Source organism: Pleurodeles waltl, chromosome 9 (genome assembly GCF_031143425.1).
Source record: "Pleurodeles waltl isolate 20211129_DDA chromosome 9, aPleWal1.hap1.20221129, whole genome shotgun sequence".
Classification (NCBI taxonomy): domain Eukaryota; kingdom Metazoa; phylum Chordata; class Amphibia; order Caudata; family Salamandridae; genus Pleurodeles; species Pleurodeles waltl.
Window position 1 is genome coordinate 1,126,483,835 of NC_090448.1, and position 17,207 is coordinate 1,126,501,041.

The window sequence follows — 17,207 nt, forward strand, 5'->3', positions numbered from 1 at the left end:
TTCAATGGGGCCTACTCACCCCAGGTCAGATTTGGATCCTTTTCCTTAGGGGTAGGAATTCCGGGAAATCTTAGAGGGGTCCCTGGACCCTTATGAATACCACGATGACCCTACTTTGGACTGAGCACAGGAGTTGGGCAAGGCCAGTAGCCTGGACACTTCTTGGGACGCTGCCATGCTGTCTCCTCCTACCATGCCACAGCGGAGGGAGCGACTTATTCTATTGTGGTCAGTAGGGCGGCTGAGGTCCTTGGCCTTGAGCTGCCTACTGTACAGGTCAGGTCAAATCTCCTGACGGAGGTGCTTCAGCCAGGGGCTTACACATCTGAGTCCCTTCTGCCATTCGATGAAGCCCTCACCAATATCCTCTTGGTTACTTGGTCCAAACCCAACACAGGGACCTCCCGTGAACAGGACTATCGCACACTGCCATCGGCCGGCCCTGAACAACCCTAAATTCCTGTCCCAACACCCCACGCCTGAGAGTCTTCTCATCCAGGCATCCTCTTCCTCAGATGCATTCCCTTCCGCACCCCCGGATAGGAAATCAAAAAGGCTAGAACAATTTGGGAAGAAGATGTTTCATTCCTCCAGTCTTGCGCTGCAGTCCGTGAACACTGCATGCCTTTTGGGCCGCTATACCCACTCTCTGTGGGATACGGTCGTGCAAGTTCTGCCACAGATACTGGAGGAAGCCCGTACTATCGACTCCCAAGCTGTCACCGATGGGAGAGATGCAGCGAAGTTCACGATCTGATATGGGCTGGACACGACTGACTCTCTGGGCAGATCGGTTGCTACTACGATGGCCTTGAGATGCTACGTCTTATTGCGTACTTCTGGTTTTTCGGGGGATGCCCAACAGTCTCTTATGGACATGCCCTTGGATGGCTACCGTCTCTTTCGATACAAGCGGACTCGGCCTTGCAGAGGTTCAAGGATCCCTGGGCTCTTGCTTGGTTCCTTGGCCTTTCCACTGCCCATCGCCCCCAACGGTCCACCTTTCACCCATTTTGTGGTCATGGAAGGGGCTCCCTGTCCTGACCCCAACCCAGCCACCGTGCCACCTATGCTCAGCTGCTGCATGCCGAGGACGCGGAATCCCACGTTTGCGTGCAACAGGGAACCAGAGGTCTCCACAGTCCACCCCTGCTGCAGCCTCCAAACCCTACTAGTCCGTCCCCTCACTTCGATCCAGTTGGCGGCAGGATTCGCCATCACCTGCCCCACTGGGAATCCATCACTACGGGCATGTGGGTTTTGCATATAGTTCAAAAGGGCTATTCCCTCCACTTCGAATCTGCCCCACCAGCCATGCCTCCATCAGTCAGCCATCTTCCGGAGGATCATTTGGCACTTCCCCACCAAGAAGTTGTGGCTCTCTTGGCCCGGGGAGCCATAGAGAAGGTCCGTGTGCCAGAAGTAGGTCGTGGTTTTTATTCCCGCTACTTTCTGGTTCCGAAAAAGGACTAGGACTTGCGTCCTATCCTAGACCTTCAGGACATCAATTACTTCCTAAAGAAGGAGAAATTCAAAATGCTCACCTTGGCTCAGGTCCTGTCTGCCTTAGACCCAGGAGACTGGATGGTCGCGTTGGACTTGCAGGACGCCTATATCCACATTCCCATCCTGCCTGCCCACAGATGTTACTTGCGATTCGTGGTAGGTCACGAGCACTATCAGTTTCCGTGCTCCCCTTTGGCCTTATCAGCGCCCCTCGGGTGTTCACGAAAGTGATGGAGGTGGTTGCAGCTCATCTGTGTAGGTTAGGGGTTTCAGTCTTCCCCTACCTCGACGACTGGTTGTTGAAGGCAGACTCCCCTCAGAAAGCTGTCTCCCACCTTCTAATTACGGCGAGCCTCCTGCACACGTTGGGGTTCACTATCAACGTGCCGAAGTCGCACATGACTCCCTCTCAGACGCTCCCTTTCATCTGAGATGTTCTGGACACAGTGCAGATTCGGACCTATCCTCCCGAAAAGTGAGTCCAAGATATTTGGGCTATGATTCCGATCTTTCAGCCTCTTTCTTGGGTTTCGGGAAGACTGAATCTGAGGCTGCTGGGCCTCATGGCCTCCTGCATCCTGCTAGTAACACAAGCCAGATGGCATGTGCGGGCTCTGCAGTGGGACTTGAAGTTTCAGTGGGCCCATCATCAGGGAAATCTTTCTGACATGGTCTAGATCTCGGAGGGGACTGCGAAAGACATGCAGTGGTGGCTTCCGACTCCGCATTGGGTCCATGGCAGATCCCTCTCCCTTCCCCAGCCAGATCTATCCATAGTGACATATGCGTCACTTCTGGGTTGGGGTGGCCACATGGGAGAGGCGGAGTCTGGTCTCCATATCAATCTTCTGGAGCGCTGGGCGATCAGTTTTGCGTTGAAAGCATTTTTTCCCTCTCTCAAACAGAAGGCAGGGTAGGGTCCTGGACCCTTTGTCAGGACATGGCTGGATCATCAGGGCATTGCCCTGGTGGTTCAACATCTGGCGGGCTCTCTGAACGCCAGAGTGGGCAAACTCAGCCAGCGATACACAGCCGATCACAAATGGCATCTCCATCCGGAGGAGGCACAAGGTCTCGTTCAGCAGTGGGGACAGCCTTGCTTAGATCTGTTCGCCTTCACAGAGAAGGCACAATGTCAGCTGTTTTGCGCATTGGGGTTTCCAAGGCGGCACTCCCTCGGAGGCGCTTTTCGTCTCGAGTGGAACTACGGTCTCCTTTCCGCCTATATCCCTATACCACTTCTGCCCAGAGTTCTCAAGAAGATCAGGTACAACCGGGCCCAAGTTAGCTTGTTGGCTCTGGACTGGGCACGGAGAATATGGTATCCAGAGCTTTGGAGCATGGCCACCGATCCTCCACTGAAACTGCCTCTTCAGGCGTATCTTCTGTCGCAGCCACAGGGTACGGTTCTCCACCCAAACCTGTCCAGTCTCCACCGTCATGCGTGGAGATTGAAAGGCGCCAGTTGATGATTTTTGATCTTCCACCCGAAGTCTGCGATATTATCTTGGCAGCCAGGCGTCCCTCCACCAAAACAGTATACGCCTGTTGTTGGCATTCATTTGTAACATGGTGTACCAACAAATCTGTTGATCCCCTCTCTGCTCCTCTATCTGAGGTCCTTTTGTTCATTCTTTCTTTGGCCCAGCAGGACTCTGCTTTGGGCACCTTAAGGGTATTTATTGCTGTTTCGGCCTTTCTTAGGCTACCTGATCAGCTCTCACTCTTTAAATCTCCTATTGTCAATCAATTCCTTAAAGGTCTCACCCATTTATTTCCTCCCACTCCATTTATCATGCCTCAGTGGGACCTCAGTCTTGTCCTTACTTACTTAATGTGTACTCCCTTTGAGCCAATGCACAATTGCCCTTTACGGCTCCTCACTTTCAAAACTGTCTTTCTTGTTGCCATCATTTCTGCTCGCAGAGTGAGTGAGTTTCAAGCTCTTTCTTCAAAGCCTCCATTCTTGTCTGTGCACCTTGACAAACTGGTGTTTGGCACTAATGCTTCCTTCCTTCCCAAGGTTGTTACGCCTTTTCATGTGGGCCAGACCATCACCTTGCCTACTTTTTATGCACCCCAACATTCTTCTCATAAGGAGGAGAGACTCCACTGTCTGGACCCAAAAAAAGCGTTGGCGTTCAATCTAAATCGTACTAAAGATTTCCGGGTGGACGATCAACTCTTAGTTGGGTATGTGGGTGCGGAGAAAGGGAAGGCGGTGCAAAAACGTACCATCTCTCGATGGGTACTTCTTTGCATCAAGATGTGCTACGCTGTGGCCAAGAAGCAAGCCCCTGAGGGCTTGCGCGCTCAGTCCACCAGAGCAACTGCTGCTTCCACTGCGTTAGCATGCGGAGTTCCTGTCCTGGATATCTGCGAGGCAGCTACATGGGCATCCCTGCACACCTTTGCTGAACATTACTGCCTGGACAATCAGGTCCGTCGGGACGGCTACTTTGGTTGTTGTGTCCTGCAGGACTTTCTAGTATGATCTTGGTTCACATCCCGCCTCCGAGGATGGCATTGCTTGGGTATCTATTCTAAGGTAAGGAATCTGCAACTAGAAGTCTCTATCAGATGTGCAAGTTACTTACCTTCGGTAACCAAATATCTGATAGAAACATATTCTAGTTGCAGATTCCTTACCGGCCACCCATCCTCCCCGGTTGCGAACTGATTTCTAGAGACAGGGATTCCCCTTTCAGGTCCTTAGCTCTGGCACACCAATCTCAGTGTTCTTAGCGGCTCTGCGCTTTGGCGTGGAAAGTCGTTAAGAGAAACTGACGTCACTCTGCTGAGGCGGCGTCTATGTACTACTGCCGACGTCATCAAGGCGACTACGACGCCAATGACGCCCACGGAGTCGACGACACCACCTACTGACGCGCAAGGGTATTCCTCGAAGAAAAACATCTCCAGATCCAGTCTGACACCTGGGGGAAAATTCTAAGGTAAGGAATCTGCAACTAGAATATGTCTACCAGATATTTTGTTATGGAAGCTAAGTAACTTGTACTTTAATGGAAATGGACTGTTTGTAAATAAAAGTGCGCTATCACATCATGCTTTAGTAATATATTTCCTAAAGTGTTGCACAGTGCACTTGTATTTTTCACACTACATGGGAGTGAAATGAGTTTGAAGGAGAGGAGGGTTGAGCTGTGAGCTCTGAAAATCTGGCATCTGAGGTTGCAGCCGAGACCGGGGGACCCTCTGCTTGCAAGCAGGGCCTGCTCAGGTCTCAGAGCACCCTCTCCCCCGTGGAAGGTAGTGCAGAGATGTTTGCTGTTACCGTGGTGACGGCGGGCACGGCGTGCAGTGGGAGCTGGAACCTGTTGGAGGTTTCTAACAGCTCTTGTGCAAGGCTGGGCTGAGCTCTGTGCGGTGCAGATAAACCTTTTCTTTTATTCACTCACTTACTGAGTAATGCGTTTTTAAAAAAAGTAAAAAGGACTTTGATCTCTTGAGCAATTACCGCTTCCCGCTGTGAAAACCTGAAAAAGGAGGACAGGATGACGGAAAACGCGCACTCGGTAAAGGTAAGTTTAACAAAATCAGTTTACGTGTGTAAGAAAGTCGCGGTTACTCAAAATGAGTGTATTATAAATTACGGGAATTCACCAGTGTGGTGTAGTCACCAACACGACAAACAGAGCACCAAAACTATTCGATGTATACACACGAGTGCAATGTTGCGTTTGAATTTCTGTATCTTCACAGATTCGTAAAGCGCGCCGAAGCAGCCAAAATGCTATGTTTTCACGCTGTAGACAACAATTGCAGTAAATGCATTTTTCAATGTAATCTGGGCATGCCACTCGGATATGTGCCCTCTTAACACGCAACCAGAGTAAATTTACGTTGGGTAGTAAACACCTGCTATTTACCACGCTATGAAAAGACAAGCTATGTGGTAGCAACTTATATCATTACAGAATTACTGTTATTGGTGTATACCAGGGATGTCAGATAAACGTTATCCAGGTCACAATGTGTGCTATTGAACGTTGTACAAAAACCACCGCTCATTTACCTAAAATACAAATGAGACATGATGAAGTTAGTTGAAAAACAACCCGAGGAATCGGGAGGAAGTTGGGAGCAAGAAAGATTTGACAAACGTTTTTTCCCGAAAAATATCCTTTTTAGTCTTTCACACAATACCTCTTGTTACATGGGTTATACCGTGGGGTGTCCTGCAGAGACAGTGTTAATTCATTCAAAATCTAAATATTTAAACGAGACGTATTTTTTTTTTCTGTTCAGTGCTATTGCCAAGTAGTGGTGTTAGGGTGACCACCCGTCCGTAAATTTCACGGACTGTCCGTAATTTCGCCCTGCTGTCCGTTGTCCGTGATGAAAGCTTTAACGGACGGCATTTGTCCGTAATTTTAGCCTTTCACATAAAGGGCAATGGAGGCAGGGCGAAATTAGGGGCAGAGGAGTTTCCCCAGCTGGGCTGGAAGGCAGGGGGTCTCCTGTGCTCTGAGGGAGGGAGGGGCAGACAGATAAGAAAAGGCCTTCTTGCCAGGGGGTCTCCTTCCCTAAAGACATGCAAATGTGGGCAACTGGTAAATCTGCAAATACAAAAGGGCTTGAAAACCTGCATTGACTTTACTAAAAGGAGTCACTTGAAGTTTTCTGGTGGCAAAGATATTTCTTTCAGAGAGGTATTGTAATAGTGTTCCAAGGTGAGCTGTGGAGTGTGTGGTTTTAATGGAGTGTTATAATTTTTTTTATCACTAGGTATAAACTGTATATTATTCAAATCTGTATTTGAGAAGCACTTTTTTTTAATTTAACCGAAATGTATTTGCGCATTTTGTAGCAGCCTTTATTATGATGTAATTGTATTTTTCACAGTTCTTTCAGGTACCTCTGTACCTCATAGTACTAACAAACATTGGCAAAGCCAATAGGTCTCATCTACGAAAGAGTTATTGGCTTTGCTAGTGTGTTTTAGCCATTAGCCATGTTATACACCAGAGTAGCTGCTGTTCAGCATGGCTTAAAGTTAGTGGCATAGTGGTGTGGAGTAGAGTAGCATAGGAGCAGTGGCGTAGAGCCCAGTGGTGCAAAGTACAGTGCAGTGGGGTACAGTGCAATTTTTTAGAGTGAGTTAGCGTAGAGTGCAGTGGTTTAGAGTGCAGTGGCATGGAGTGGCATGGGACAGAGTAGAGTGGCATAGAGTGCAGTGGAGTAGAGTGGCATACAATAGAGTAGCAGAGAGAGCAGTAGTGTAGAGTGGCGCAGTGGCATAGATTGCAGAGTAGACTCACATTGCAGGGAGTGCAGTGGTGTAGTGTAGAGTGGTGCAGAGTAGGGCAAAGTGCTGTGGAATGCAGAGTAGAGTGGCATAGACTGCAGTGGCATAGAATGCAGTAGTACATATTACATTGGTGTATAGTATGGTGGTGGAGAGTGGAACACTGCAGAGTAGAGTGTCAGTGCAGTGATGTAGAGTGGAGTAGAGTGGCACAGAGCAGTGGCGTAGAGTACAGTGGTACAGAGTAGAGGGCAGTGGCGTACAGTGCAGTTGTTTAGAGTGCATTGGCGCAGAGTGCAGTGGCATAGAGTGGCATGGGGTAGAGTTACATAGAGTGCAGTGGAGTACAGTGGCATACAATAGAGTAGCAGAGAGTGCAGTAATGCAGAGTGGTGCAGTGTCATAGAGTGCAGAGTAGACTCATGTGGCATATAGTGTAGTGGTGTAGAGTGGTGCAGAGTGGAGTATTGTAGAGTTGAGTATAGTGCCTAGAGTGCAGTGGCATAGAGTAGAGTGGTGTAGAGTGCAGAGTTGCAGAGTAGAGTGTCAGTGCAGTGGTGTAGAGTGGTACAGAGAACAGTGGCATAGAGTACAGTGGTGCAGAGTAAAGGGCAGTGCAGTTGTTTAGAGTGCACTGGTGTAGAGTGCAGTTGCACAGAGTGGCATTGGGCAGAGTAGAGTGGCATAGAATGCAGTGGAATAGAGTATATTGGTGCAAAATGCAGTAGTACAGGGCAGAGTGGTGTAGAGTATAGTGGCGGCCAGAGCAGTGTTGCAGAGTGTCAGCTTGCAGTGGTGTAGAGTGCACTGAACTAGAGTGCAGTGGTCAGAGTGGTATAGAGTACAGTGGCGTAGAATAGATTGTTTCAGAGTAGAGTGCAGTTGCATAGAGTGGAGAGGTGCAGGGTAGAGTGCAGTGGCATAGAATGCAGTGGCACAGAGTGCAGTGGCATAAAGTAGATTATTTCACAGTAGAGTGAGGTGGCTTAGAGTGGAGCAGTGCAGGTTAGAGTGGAGTTGCATGAAGTGGCATAGAGTGTGATGGCATAGAGTAAAGTAGTGTAGAGTGCAGAGTAGATTAGAATGATGTACAGTGTATTGCTGTAGAGTGCAGGGGCATAGAGTTGAGTGTTACAGAGTAAAGTGCATTAGCATAGAGTGTATTAGCTTAGAGTGCAGTGGCGTACAGTGCAGCGTTGCAGAGTGGCAGAGAGTGGAGTTGTGCGGATTAGATTGGTGTTGCCTAGACTGGAGTGGTATGGCGTGCAGACGAGCAGAGCGCAGTGGTGTAGAGAGGCGCAAAGTGCGGTGGATTAGAGTAGAGTAGAACTGAGTAGAGTAGAGAGGCATAGTGTGAAGTAGCATGGAGAGCAGTGGCATAATGTGATGTGGTTCCGAATGGAGAAGAGAACAGTGGCATGGAGTGGCGTAAAGTGGAGTGATACAGAGTAGGGTGAAATTCTGATATATTCTGAAGTCTATTTAAATGGTGTCATGTGATAGAAAAAACTCTTTCCTAACCCCAGTATCCAGCAAGATTGTTGCATAAATCCTCTCACTTTGAAGTCAGAGAAAGGAAAGTAAACACTAAGGTCCCACCGAAGACAGAGCCTGACATTTGACTTTGTTCTTTGAATGCACAGCAAATATGATAAGAAAAGAACAAGATTTACAGGCCTGTTTACAGAAAGGGAGAACTCGGCAGGATACTGTAAATAAGGTTTTGGCAAGGGAAGGGACGGATTCAAGCTGCATAGCCTAAAACAAATAAAGCCAGCAAATTGAAAGCAACAAATTGTGAGTTACAAACCACAAGGCCAATGGCAAGCAACGGGCAGAATGCATTCACAAGGAAGCACTATGAATTTCCTTAAAGTGACAGCTGTGGGTACTTTGTGGGGAAAGTCCAGTATTTTAGTCCATATCTTGCAGAGGTTTGGCTACATCAATCACCCAGGTAGTATGACGAGAAGACCTGGAGTGGTTTCCATGTTGCAGGATAGGTCTGTACACCCATTCTATCAGTTTGCCACCATTTCCTATGGTACAGAGCTTCTGGCACACCTCTTGTAGGGTTAGTGCTAGGTAGCAGACATGAAATAGGGCATTTAATGATTATTTAAGGTGGTTGTAAGTAAGGAGTTGACCGTGGTGAAGATGGTAGTCTGCCACAAGGGTTTGGAAATTTAGTAGCTCACTGTTCAGAAACAGTCCCCAATTTTAAGACACCTGCAACATGCCACTGATGGAGTTGCTCTGAGCACAGCCATCCTGTGCGAGTGGGAAGGCTTAGCAAAGGTAGTGCAGGAGCATAGGGTTTCTTCGTGAAAGTGAGTTTACAGGTTCTGGCAAGGCAAGAGAAAGCCATGCATGATAACCCCAGATGGTGATCCATAGAATGGTCAGTAGGAAACGATGAGCAGTGCCTTAAGCCTTCCTTAAAAGTCTTTACTGGTAAACCCCATCTCATGCAGGGAGGTGGGCAGAAAGCCAGTGAACCACCCATTGGACATCTGCAGCTGAATAAAATCATTCTAAGTCTAGAAGATCTAATCCACCCGCAGTCACAGTTAGGTTTAGAGTGGAAAGAGCTCCTGATGGCGCCGCAGCGACCAAATCAGATGTGTGGCCTGTCTGAAGAAGGAATGAAGGACGAGCAGGGGAAGGTTTGCAAAATAATACTATCATTGGGGTAGCACACCATCTTCGCTAGTGCCACATGGCCTCTACAGAAAGCAGAAGAGAAGACCAAAAAGCAAACTGGGCTTGGAGGGACCGTTCGCTCTGCCGAGATTTTCATCCTGGAAATCAGTCTAAGAATGGTAGATATTAATCACTAGGTATCAAAAGGTAACTGGTTCCCAGTTTAATCTGAGATCTAATTGTGTATGAAGGTGAAAACAGTGCCATATGTTAAAGAAACACTAATTCAATTTTAAAATTTGTAAATTTTGTTTGTGCAATTTACATCCCAAATATTTTGAAGATTCTATGTGTACTTTACACTTAGGGATAACCCAGATCTCTAGTTTGGCTTTTGCTCAATTTCAAAACCATATAAAGACATGGACTAAGCGGGCAATTGCCTTGCACAACCTTGCAAGGGGTCTGGCCCCTGCTCACCCTTCACAAGCACTAACAGCGAACCATTGCACCAGAAGAGTTTGCCAAGGTGGATGGGTGTTGATTGTTCAACCACTTGACAGTGCCCCTTCTGTTTCGCTCCTGTGTGCAGACAACTCCCCAGGTACCCAATACCTTCAAATAGTCTTGGTGGACCCATCTTGTCTGATTTTAGGAATTGTCCCACCTTGTTCTTCTCTTCTTTATTTATCCAGTTGTTAGCAACAACCCTTTAAATTACTTGCCGCGGATCTCCCATTTGATCTCGATTTCATCCTACTCTTTTGTTATCTTTGATTGGTAGTCCGGGCTCCAATTTCTGAGATAAATGTAGAGTCCCAAACATACACTCTAGTGCAGTGAGACTACAGACAAGTTATGGGTACATCACATCCTGTCATTAAATGTGAGACTGTCACCCACACCATCTGCCCTACCTCTTTAAAAAAAATTAGGTTGAAAGTCCATGGGCGGTTGGGGTAAGCCAGATGTTTTTGTTCAATTTGTTTAAACTAGCATAAGGTTAATTACCTTAATGTTTCCCAAACTGTTTGCCAGGGGTTTTGAAATGTTCAGAAACTTAATCAAAATGTTGCTGTTACTTTCTCTTCAGGAAAGATCGGGTAGATTTGGGTAGGGGTGATGGCCTTGCCGTGAAGGGCATTAATTTACTACTGAACAAGGACGTAATGTGACACCTGAATGTAGCACACCAGGAGGCAATCACAAAAGGTCCACAGTAAATAAATAGTGCTATGTTAAAAAAGAGTACATAAATGCACTGACAACATAGTGAGGCATGGCCTCTCTTGCGTGTGTCTGTAAAACTGACGTTTGTTCTTGAATTTTTGTCCTGAATTTTGACCCTTTGTCCAGAATTTTTGTCCTGAATTTTGACCCTTTGTCCTGAATTTTTTACAGTCCTGTCCAGAATTTGCCTCAATGCCAGGTGGTCACCCTAAGTGGTGTCACACTGCAATATAGAAGTCTTCTTCATGTGGCTGACACCACAAACTGAATTGCGTCGCTCTTCTTCAATGAAAGGTGTGATAACTGCCCAATTTAAATGTACTTTGTTAACCACAGAAGGATAAAAGTTTGAATTAGACCCACTGATATTTCATACAGCGATGTGCAGGTCTGTGGGCAGGTGCACAGCCCACTAAGCTATCGCATGAGAACGTTCTAAGAAATTAAGAAACTGTGGGCCTGATTACAACTTTGGAGGAGGTGTTAATCCGTCCCATATGTGACGGATATACCATCAGCCGTATTACGAGTTCCATAGGATATAACGGACTCGTAATACGGCTGGTGGTATATCCGTCACTTTTGGGACGGATTAACACCTTCCTCCAAAGTTGTAATCAGGCCCTGTGTTTTTATCAGATAGCCTCATCATCGCCGGGTGTTTGTCTGGGCGAGCATGAAAGGACAATGAAAGCTAAAGACCTCTGTGACAGTGGAAGATCCTCAAATCGTCTTCGCGTAGGCTGTCATAGCTCATACTGTCCGCAGTCCTCAAGCTTCTCACACTATCTAACGACAGGTCCCACACGTCACCGTTTATGTACCAAAGCTCCTCACACTGCCTGCCAATGACACTCAAACTCCTCACTCTGCCTGCCAATGACACTCAAGCTCCTCACACTGCCTGCCAATGACACACAAGCTCCTCACACTGCCTGCCAATGACACTCAAGCTCCACACACACTGCCTGCCAATGACACTCAAACTCCTCACTCTGCCTGCCAATGACACTCAAGCTCCTCACACTGCCTGCCAATGACACACAAGCTCCTCACACTGCCTGCCAATGACACTCAAGCTCCACACACACTGCCTGCCAATGACACTCACGCTCCTCACACTGCCTGCCAATGACACTCAAGCTCCTCACACTTCAGGTGGTCCAGAATACGGCAGCCTTTATTCTCCTTAGCCTACCTGTTAGAACACGCGTGCACCCACACCTATGTGCCCTTCACTGGCTCCCTATAGGGAAGAGAAGCCTCTTTAAAACACTAGTTTTGGTCCACAAGGCACTTCATCATACTGGGTCAGGCTACCTTACGGCAAGAATCAGATTGTATGTCCCCTCTAGAAACCTGTGGTCAGCTAGTAGCCTTCTGGCTGGAATCCCTAAGATTCGCTGCACTAGTAATGGAGGGAGGGCCTCCTCCTATCTTGGGCCATTTGCCGGGAACAAACGCCCTCTGTAGTTACGCTCAGTGGATGCTATCCCACTGTTCAAGAAGAACCTGAAAATCTGGCTTTTTAAACAAGAATAAACAGACAAACTGCATTCCGAGAGGGTGCCCATAAGTGCAGCACTGGGAGACTCCTTGGAGTAGCCGTGCCCTTTTACTGGGTGCATTTCGTTCATTCATTCATCTGAGGAGAGTCCCCACACTTCTTTTCTGCCTTTCAACATGGCACTGCTGTGACACTCAGTCTCCTCACATTATCTGAAGAGATGTCCCATACTTCCCCACTGACTGTCCACATGGCCAGGCTCCTCGCACTGCATTGCTGTGACACTCATCTCCTCACACTATCTGAGGAGATGTCCCACACTTCTCCACTGAATGTCCACATAGCAAAGCTCCTCTTGCTGCCTGCCTGTGAAACTAAAGCTCCTCACACTATCTGAGGAGATGTCCCACACTTCTCCACTGCATGACCGTGTGGCCAAGCTCCTCGCACTATCTGGGGAGAAGTCTCACACTACCCCACTGCTTGTCCATGTGGCCAGCCTCCTAGCACTGCACACCTGTGACACTCAAGCTCTACTCACTGAGAAGGGGTCCCACACTTCTCTACTGCCTTTCCGAAGCTCCACACACTATCTGAAGAGAGGCCCCACACTTTTCTACTGCCTGTGCACGTGGACAAGCTCCTCACACTCCATATCCATGCCACTCAAGCTCCCCACACTATCTGAAGAGAGGCCCCACACTTTCTCCACTGCCGGCCCACGTGCCCAAGCTCCTCAACTGTTTGTTTATACACTGAGCAGCTCGCACCATCCGTCAGTGTGCTCCAACCTCCTCCATGGGCCCCATCTCCTCACACTCTTCGACATATACCCAGTGCTGGAAAATGAAAATTGTACCCCGGGATCCAAAACATTGTGGTTCAACTTATGTTGAAGAAATCTGCTCACACACCAACACAAAGTCTGAAAATGTTTATTAGCAAAAGAAAACTAGTCTGTGAATCATATTCTTGAGACCACATGCTCCGCCAAAACCCAGTAAGTATAGAAACTAAAGTACAATCGTAAACAAGATAAATATATATGTTTTCGTACACGGGGCTCCAATGGAGATCACATAGCGGAATGGAAGCAAAAGAGGCTTTACAGGTGTAGCGAAGAAACTTGAGACAGTGCACATTATCCCTCTAAAATGAAACAAAAATGTAAATTTACAGGGTTGAATAAACAACCTGAGAATTTGCCCCCTACAAAGCCAGAAATGAGAACCTGGATTTGCACATCAGAAGCAGCATATAGTTAATATTATCAAGAAAATAGCAACAACTACCACATTTATGCTAACACAAGTCCTAAAAACTTTACACAGAAATTCATTTTTTTTAAAACTGTGCCCAAAAGAAAAGTGCAACAAGGACAAATGTGATACAATCTGTTGTGCCTGCTTAATTGGGGATCATAAAAACAGGTTGTATTTTGAGATATCTTAAGGGGTTAAGGCACCTGCTACAGGAAACTTTGTGTATTCAGCAATTTTTATGGTATATTAACGGCAAGATAACGCTAGTGGTTAACGCTTGGTGCAAAGCACATGGGTAAAATATAGGTCACAGATATGTATTTTCTGAAGATAATTCAGTACATTTGTGCTTTTAGATATGTACTTTTTTGTAGATAATTCAGTACATTACTGCTTTTGTTGCAGAGATCCTTGTTGTAGAATAGCAGTGAGTTCTGAACAACATCAAGGAACTGCATGTAAATATCAAGGCAGCAGTTTAGACCCTTACAGTTTTTAACAGTCACTGAATAGAATTACACCAAATTTGTCAGACCTTGGTCTGGACAGATCTTTTGTAGTAATTTGGTGTAAATCTGTTCAGTAGTTTTGGAGTTATTGAAGAAAAAAGATTTAGGTATATCGAGCGGTGCTTGATTTGTAAATAAAAACATGCCGGTGCTGAAAGCCCTACTCTTAAACACGTGGCTGCTGCAATTAAATGTGCGAACACAGGATACTGAGGCAGCGTAATCCTAAAGCCATCTTGGGCCTCATCAATCCATTTAAAGCCACTCTCTGCCCCTTCAGCTCACTCTTATAGCGTTCTGCGTTCTCCCACTGTGACGCTTTTTCGTTTTTCTCGTCCTCCGTCTTTCCCATCTGTGTCTTTTGCTCGCAATAAATACTTGAGGCAGAAGAATAAGTGCCGGCCCGGAAACAACAAGCACAAATTAAGTACTGATATCGAGAGACGAGACTCCACCGCCGATCCACTGTGATGGATCTCCAGATCCACACGCCAACAGCAGTGCCATGTTTGGCTGGCCACAACCTGAGAGAAATGTTCTTCGCCCATTTTGTCAATCAGGACACGGTTTCTGGGGGGTGGTAATAAAGATTAAATAGGATAGAGGTATGTTGCCCCCATGGCACTGATGGAGGAGTCTCTGAGGGACCCCTCATGGGCAAGAAATTGCTCAAAAATGTGTTTGTGGTGCGTGCGAAGATCTGCGGTACCTCTGTGGTGCTCAGCGTGTACACCCATGTAAATCCATGATGGATCCATGGATCCAGACCCCAATTTAAAAAAGTGCACCCACTCACACACTTACTCATACAACCCTTCACACTCACAGACCCACAAAATAACTACCACACGTGTCACAGACCGATTCAGCCACTCACACACCCCCTCACACCCCCTCACACACCCACTTACACGCCAACACAGCCACTCGTACACCCACTCACGGACCCACAAAATCCCTACCACACCCAGTCACACACCCACACAACCACTAACACACCCACTTACACACCCATACAGCCACACCTATTCTCAGATCCACAAAACCAACCGCACACCCAGTCACAGACCCACACAGCCACTCACACATGCATTCACACACTCACTCATACACTCACACACCCACCGACCCACACAACAAACCGCACCCAGTCACACCACCACATACCCACTCACAGACCCGCAGTGTGGGGTTAGCTGCATGTGGGGGGTTATCTGCAGGCCTTGAGGCCAACCCGTGCTGCACATGGCGGAAGGCATCAGTTGGATTAACATATGGTAATTAAATATTACTTTATGTTAAAAAACCCTAGACATTCACTGAAAAAACAAAGGTTACAGGGATGTTATAGTTAGGAAATAGAATTAAAAAAAACGTAAAAATTTGCTAAAAAACAAACATTATAGGATTTTATAGTTAGGTTCAGATTTTACACACACAAAACCATAGAAATTCAGCAGTTATAGTTATACTTCTCTCAAGAAACTATAACTCGCACCCTTACCATGCACTGCTAATTACCTCAGATATTACATCACTCATGGCATCTTCTATCACATCATTGATAATATCACTGCAACATTTGCAGTCAAATTGTTGATGAGAAAACCATGCATGGTGGGGACGTGAGTTAGAGTTACCTCAGGGCAGGCTTTACATTGCGTTGCCCTACGGGGGAGTTGCATGATGCTGAGCGCGGTACCGACTATAGTCAATGTCAAAAATATTCTCGCTTCCAATAGAATGGAAGCATGCGCACTCACAACTTTCGAAATCCATGATTTATTCAAGTCTGTGACACTACTTAATGCAACACGGTTCGGCCTGCCATACTTGCTCACGCAAACATGTTCTGTTGACAAAGAAATTCATTTTAAAAGTGTGCACTAACAATAGAATCAATCAATCAGTCACTTGTTAAGCGCTCTACTCACCCGTTAGGGTCTCAAGGCGCTTGGGGGGTGGGGTTGCTACTGCTCGAATAGCCAGGTCTTAAGTCGTTGACTTGAGGTGATATATCAGTACAAGTGCCATCCTAAAAAAAAGATATATTGCTCTCAAGCATTTTCTTAGTAAGGAAAACAGTATTGTTAGACCTGGCATCCTTGGCGTAGTTTCCTCTGTCTTTTTGCCTCTGCTTTCTGTATTTTTGACTGTGTGCTGGTCTTTGTTTTTTTGCAGGTTTTGGTACTCTGGGCACTTTACCACTGCTGACCAGTGAAAAAGTGCAAGTGCTTCCTGTGTAAATTGTGATTGTGATTGGTTATCCATGATTGGCATATTTGATTTACTGGAATGTCTCTAATATAGTGCAACATGTGTGCCCAGGGCCTGTATATCAAATGCTGCTAGTGGGCCTTCAGCACTGATTGTGCCACCCGTATGAGTAGCTCCATAAGCATGTTTCAAACCTGCCATTGCAGTGTCTGTGTGTGCAGCCTTGCATTGTGAATTCGACCTGGCAAGTGTACCCCACTTACCAGGCACAAACCTTCCCTTTTGCTACATGTATGTAACCCCTACGGTAGGCCCAAGACAGCACCATGGTCAGGGTGCAGAATATTTAGAAGGTAGGACATTCTGATTGTGTTTGCATGTCCTAATAGTGAAATACTGTCAAATTCGTTTTTCACAATTGCATGGCCTATCTCTCCCATAGGTTAACATGGGGATTCCCTTGAAATATATTTGAAGTGCAATTTTTCTTTGGGATCAGATAAAGATATGGAGTTTGGGGTCTCTGAACTCACAATTTAAAAATACATCTTTTGGTAGAGTTGTTTTTTAGATTGCCTGTTTGAAAACAGCACTCTTAGAAAGTGGGCATTTTCTTGCTTAACCATTATGTGCCTCTGCTTGGCTGCTGCATCCACGTTAGGGTCAGACTGACAGTTGGGTTGTTTGTGAATTCCCTGTAGACAGTGGCACAAAGGGAGCTGAGGTATGTCCTGCATATCCTGATTAGTCTTCCTGGACTAGAGTGGGAGGGAGGAGCTGACACGTGCACTTGAAAGAGCTGTGCCTGACCTCACAGAATACAGTCTCCAATCCCCTAGAGTGTGGCTGGGGAATGGCAAGAAAGAGGATAGGTCTTGTGCACTACAAAGACTTTCCTTTGAAGTTTGCCTACTTCAAAGGCAAACATGAGTATAAGTATTGGACTGCTGACCCCACAATTTTATAACATTTCTGGTTCAAGAGGAACCTCTGCCAATGAGAAGAGCTGAAGAACTGTGAGGAGGAGCACTGCCCCTTTGCTGTGTGTGCTCTTCTGGTTTGGC

General features: G+C 46.7%; 1 protein-coding gene across 1 annotated transcript in view; it reads left to right on the forward strand.

Annotated features, from left to right (window-relative positions):
* The first annotated feature begins 4,821 nt into the window (after nucleotides 1–4,821).
* The window catches only part of LOC138260415 (galectin-related protein-like), a 47,774-nt gene continuing 35,388 nt past the window's right edge, over nucleotides 4,822–17,207 (forward strand). The window contains exon 1 of the mRNA XM_069208875.1: nucleotides 4,822–5,048. Within this exon, the coding sequence (XP_069064976.1) occupies nucleotides 5,022–5,048 (27 nt within the window). The 5' untranslated portion in view covers nucleotides 4,822–5,021. The remainder of the gene's footprint in view (nucleotides 5,049–17,207) is intronic.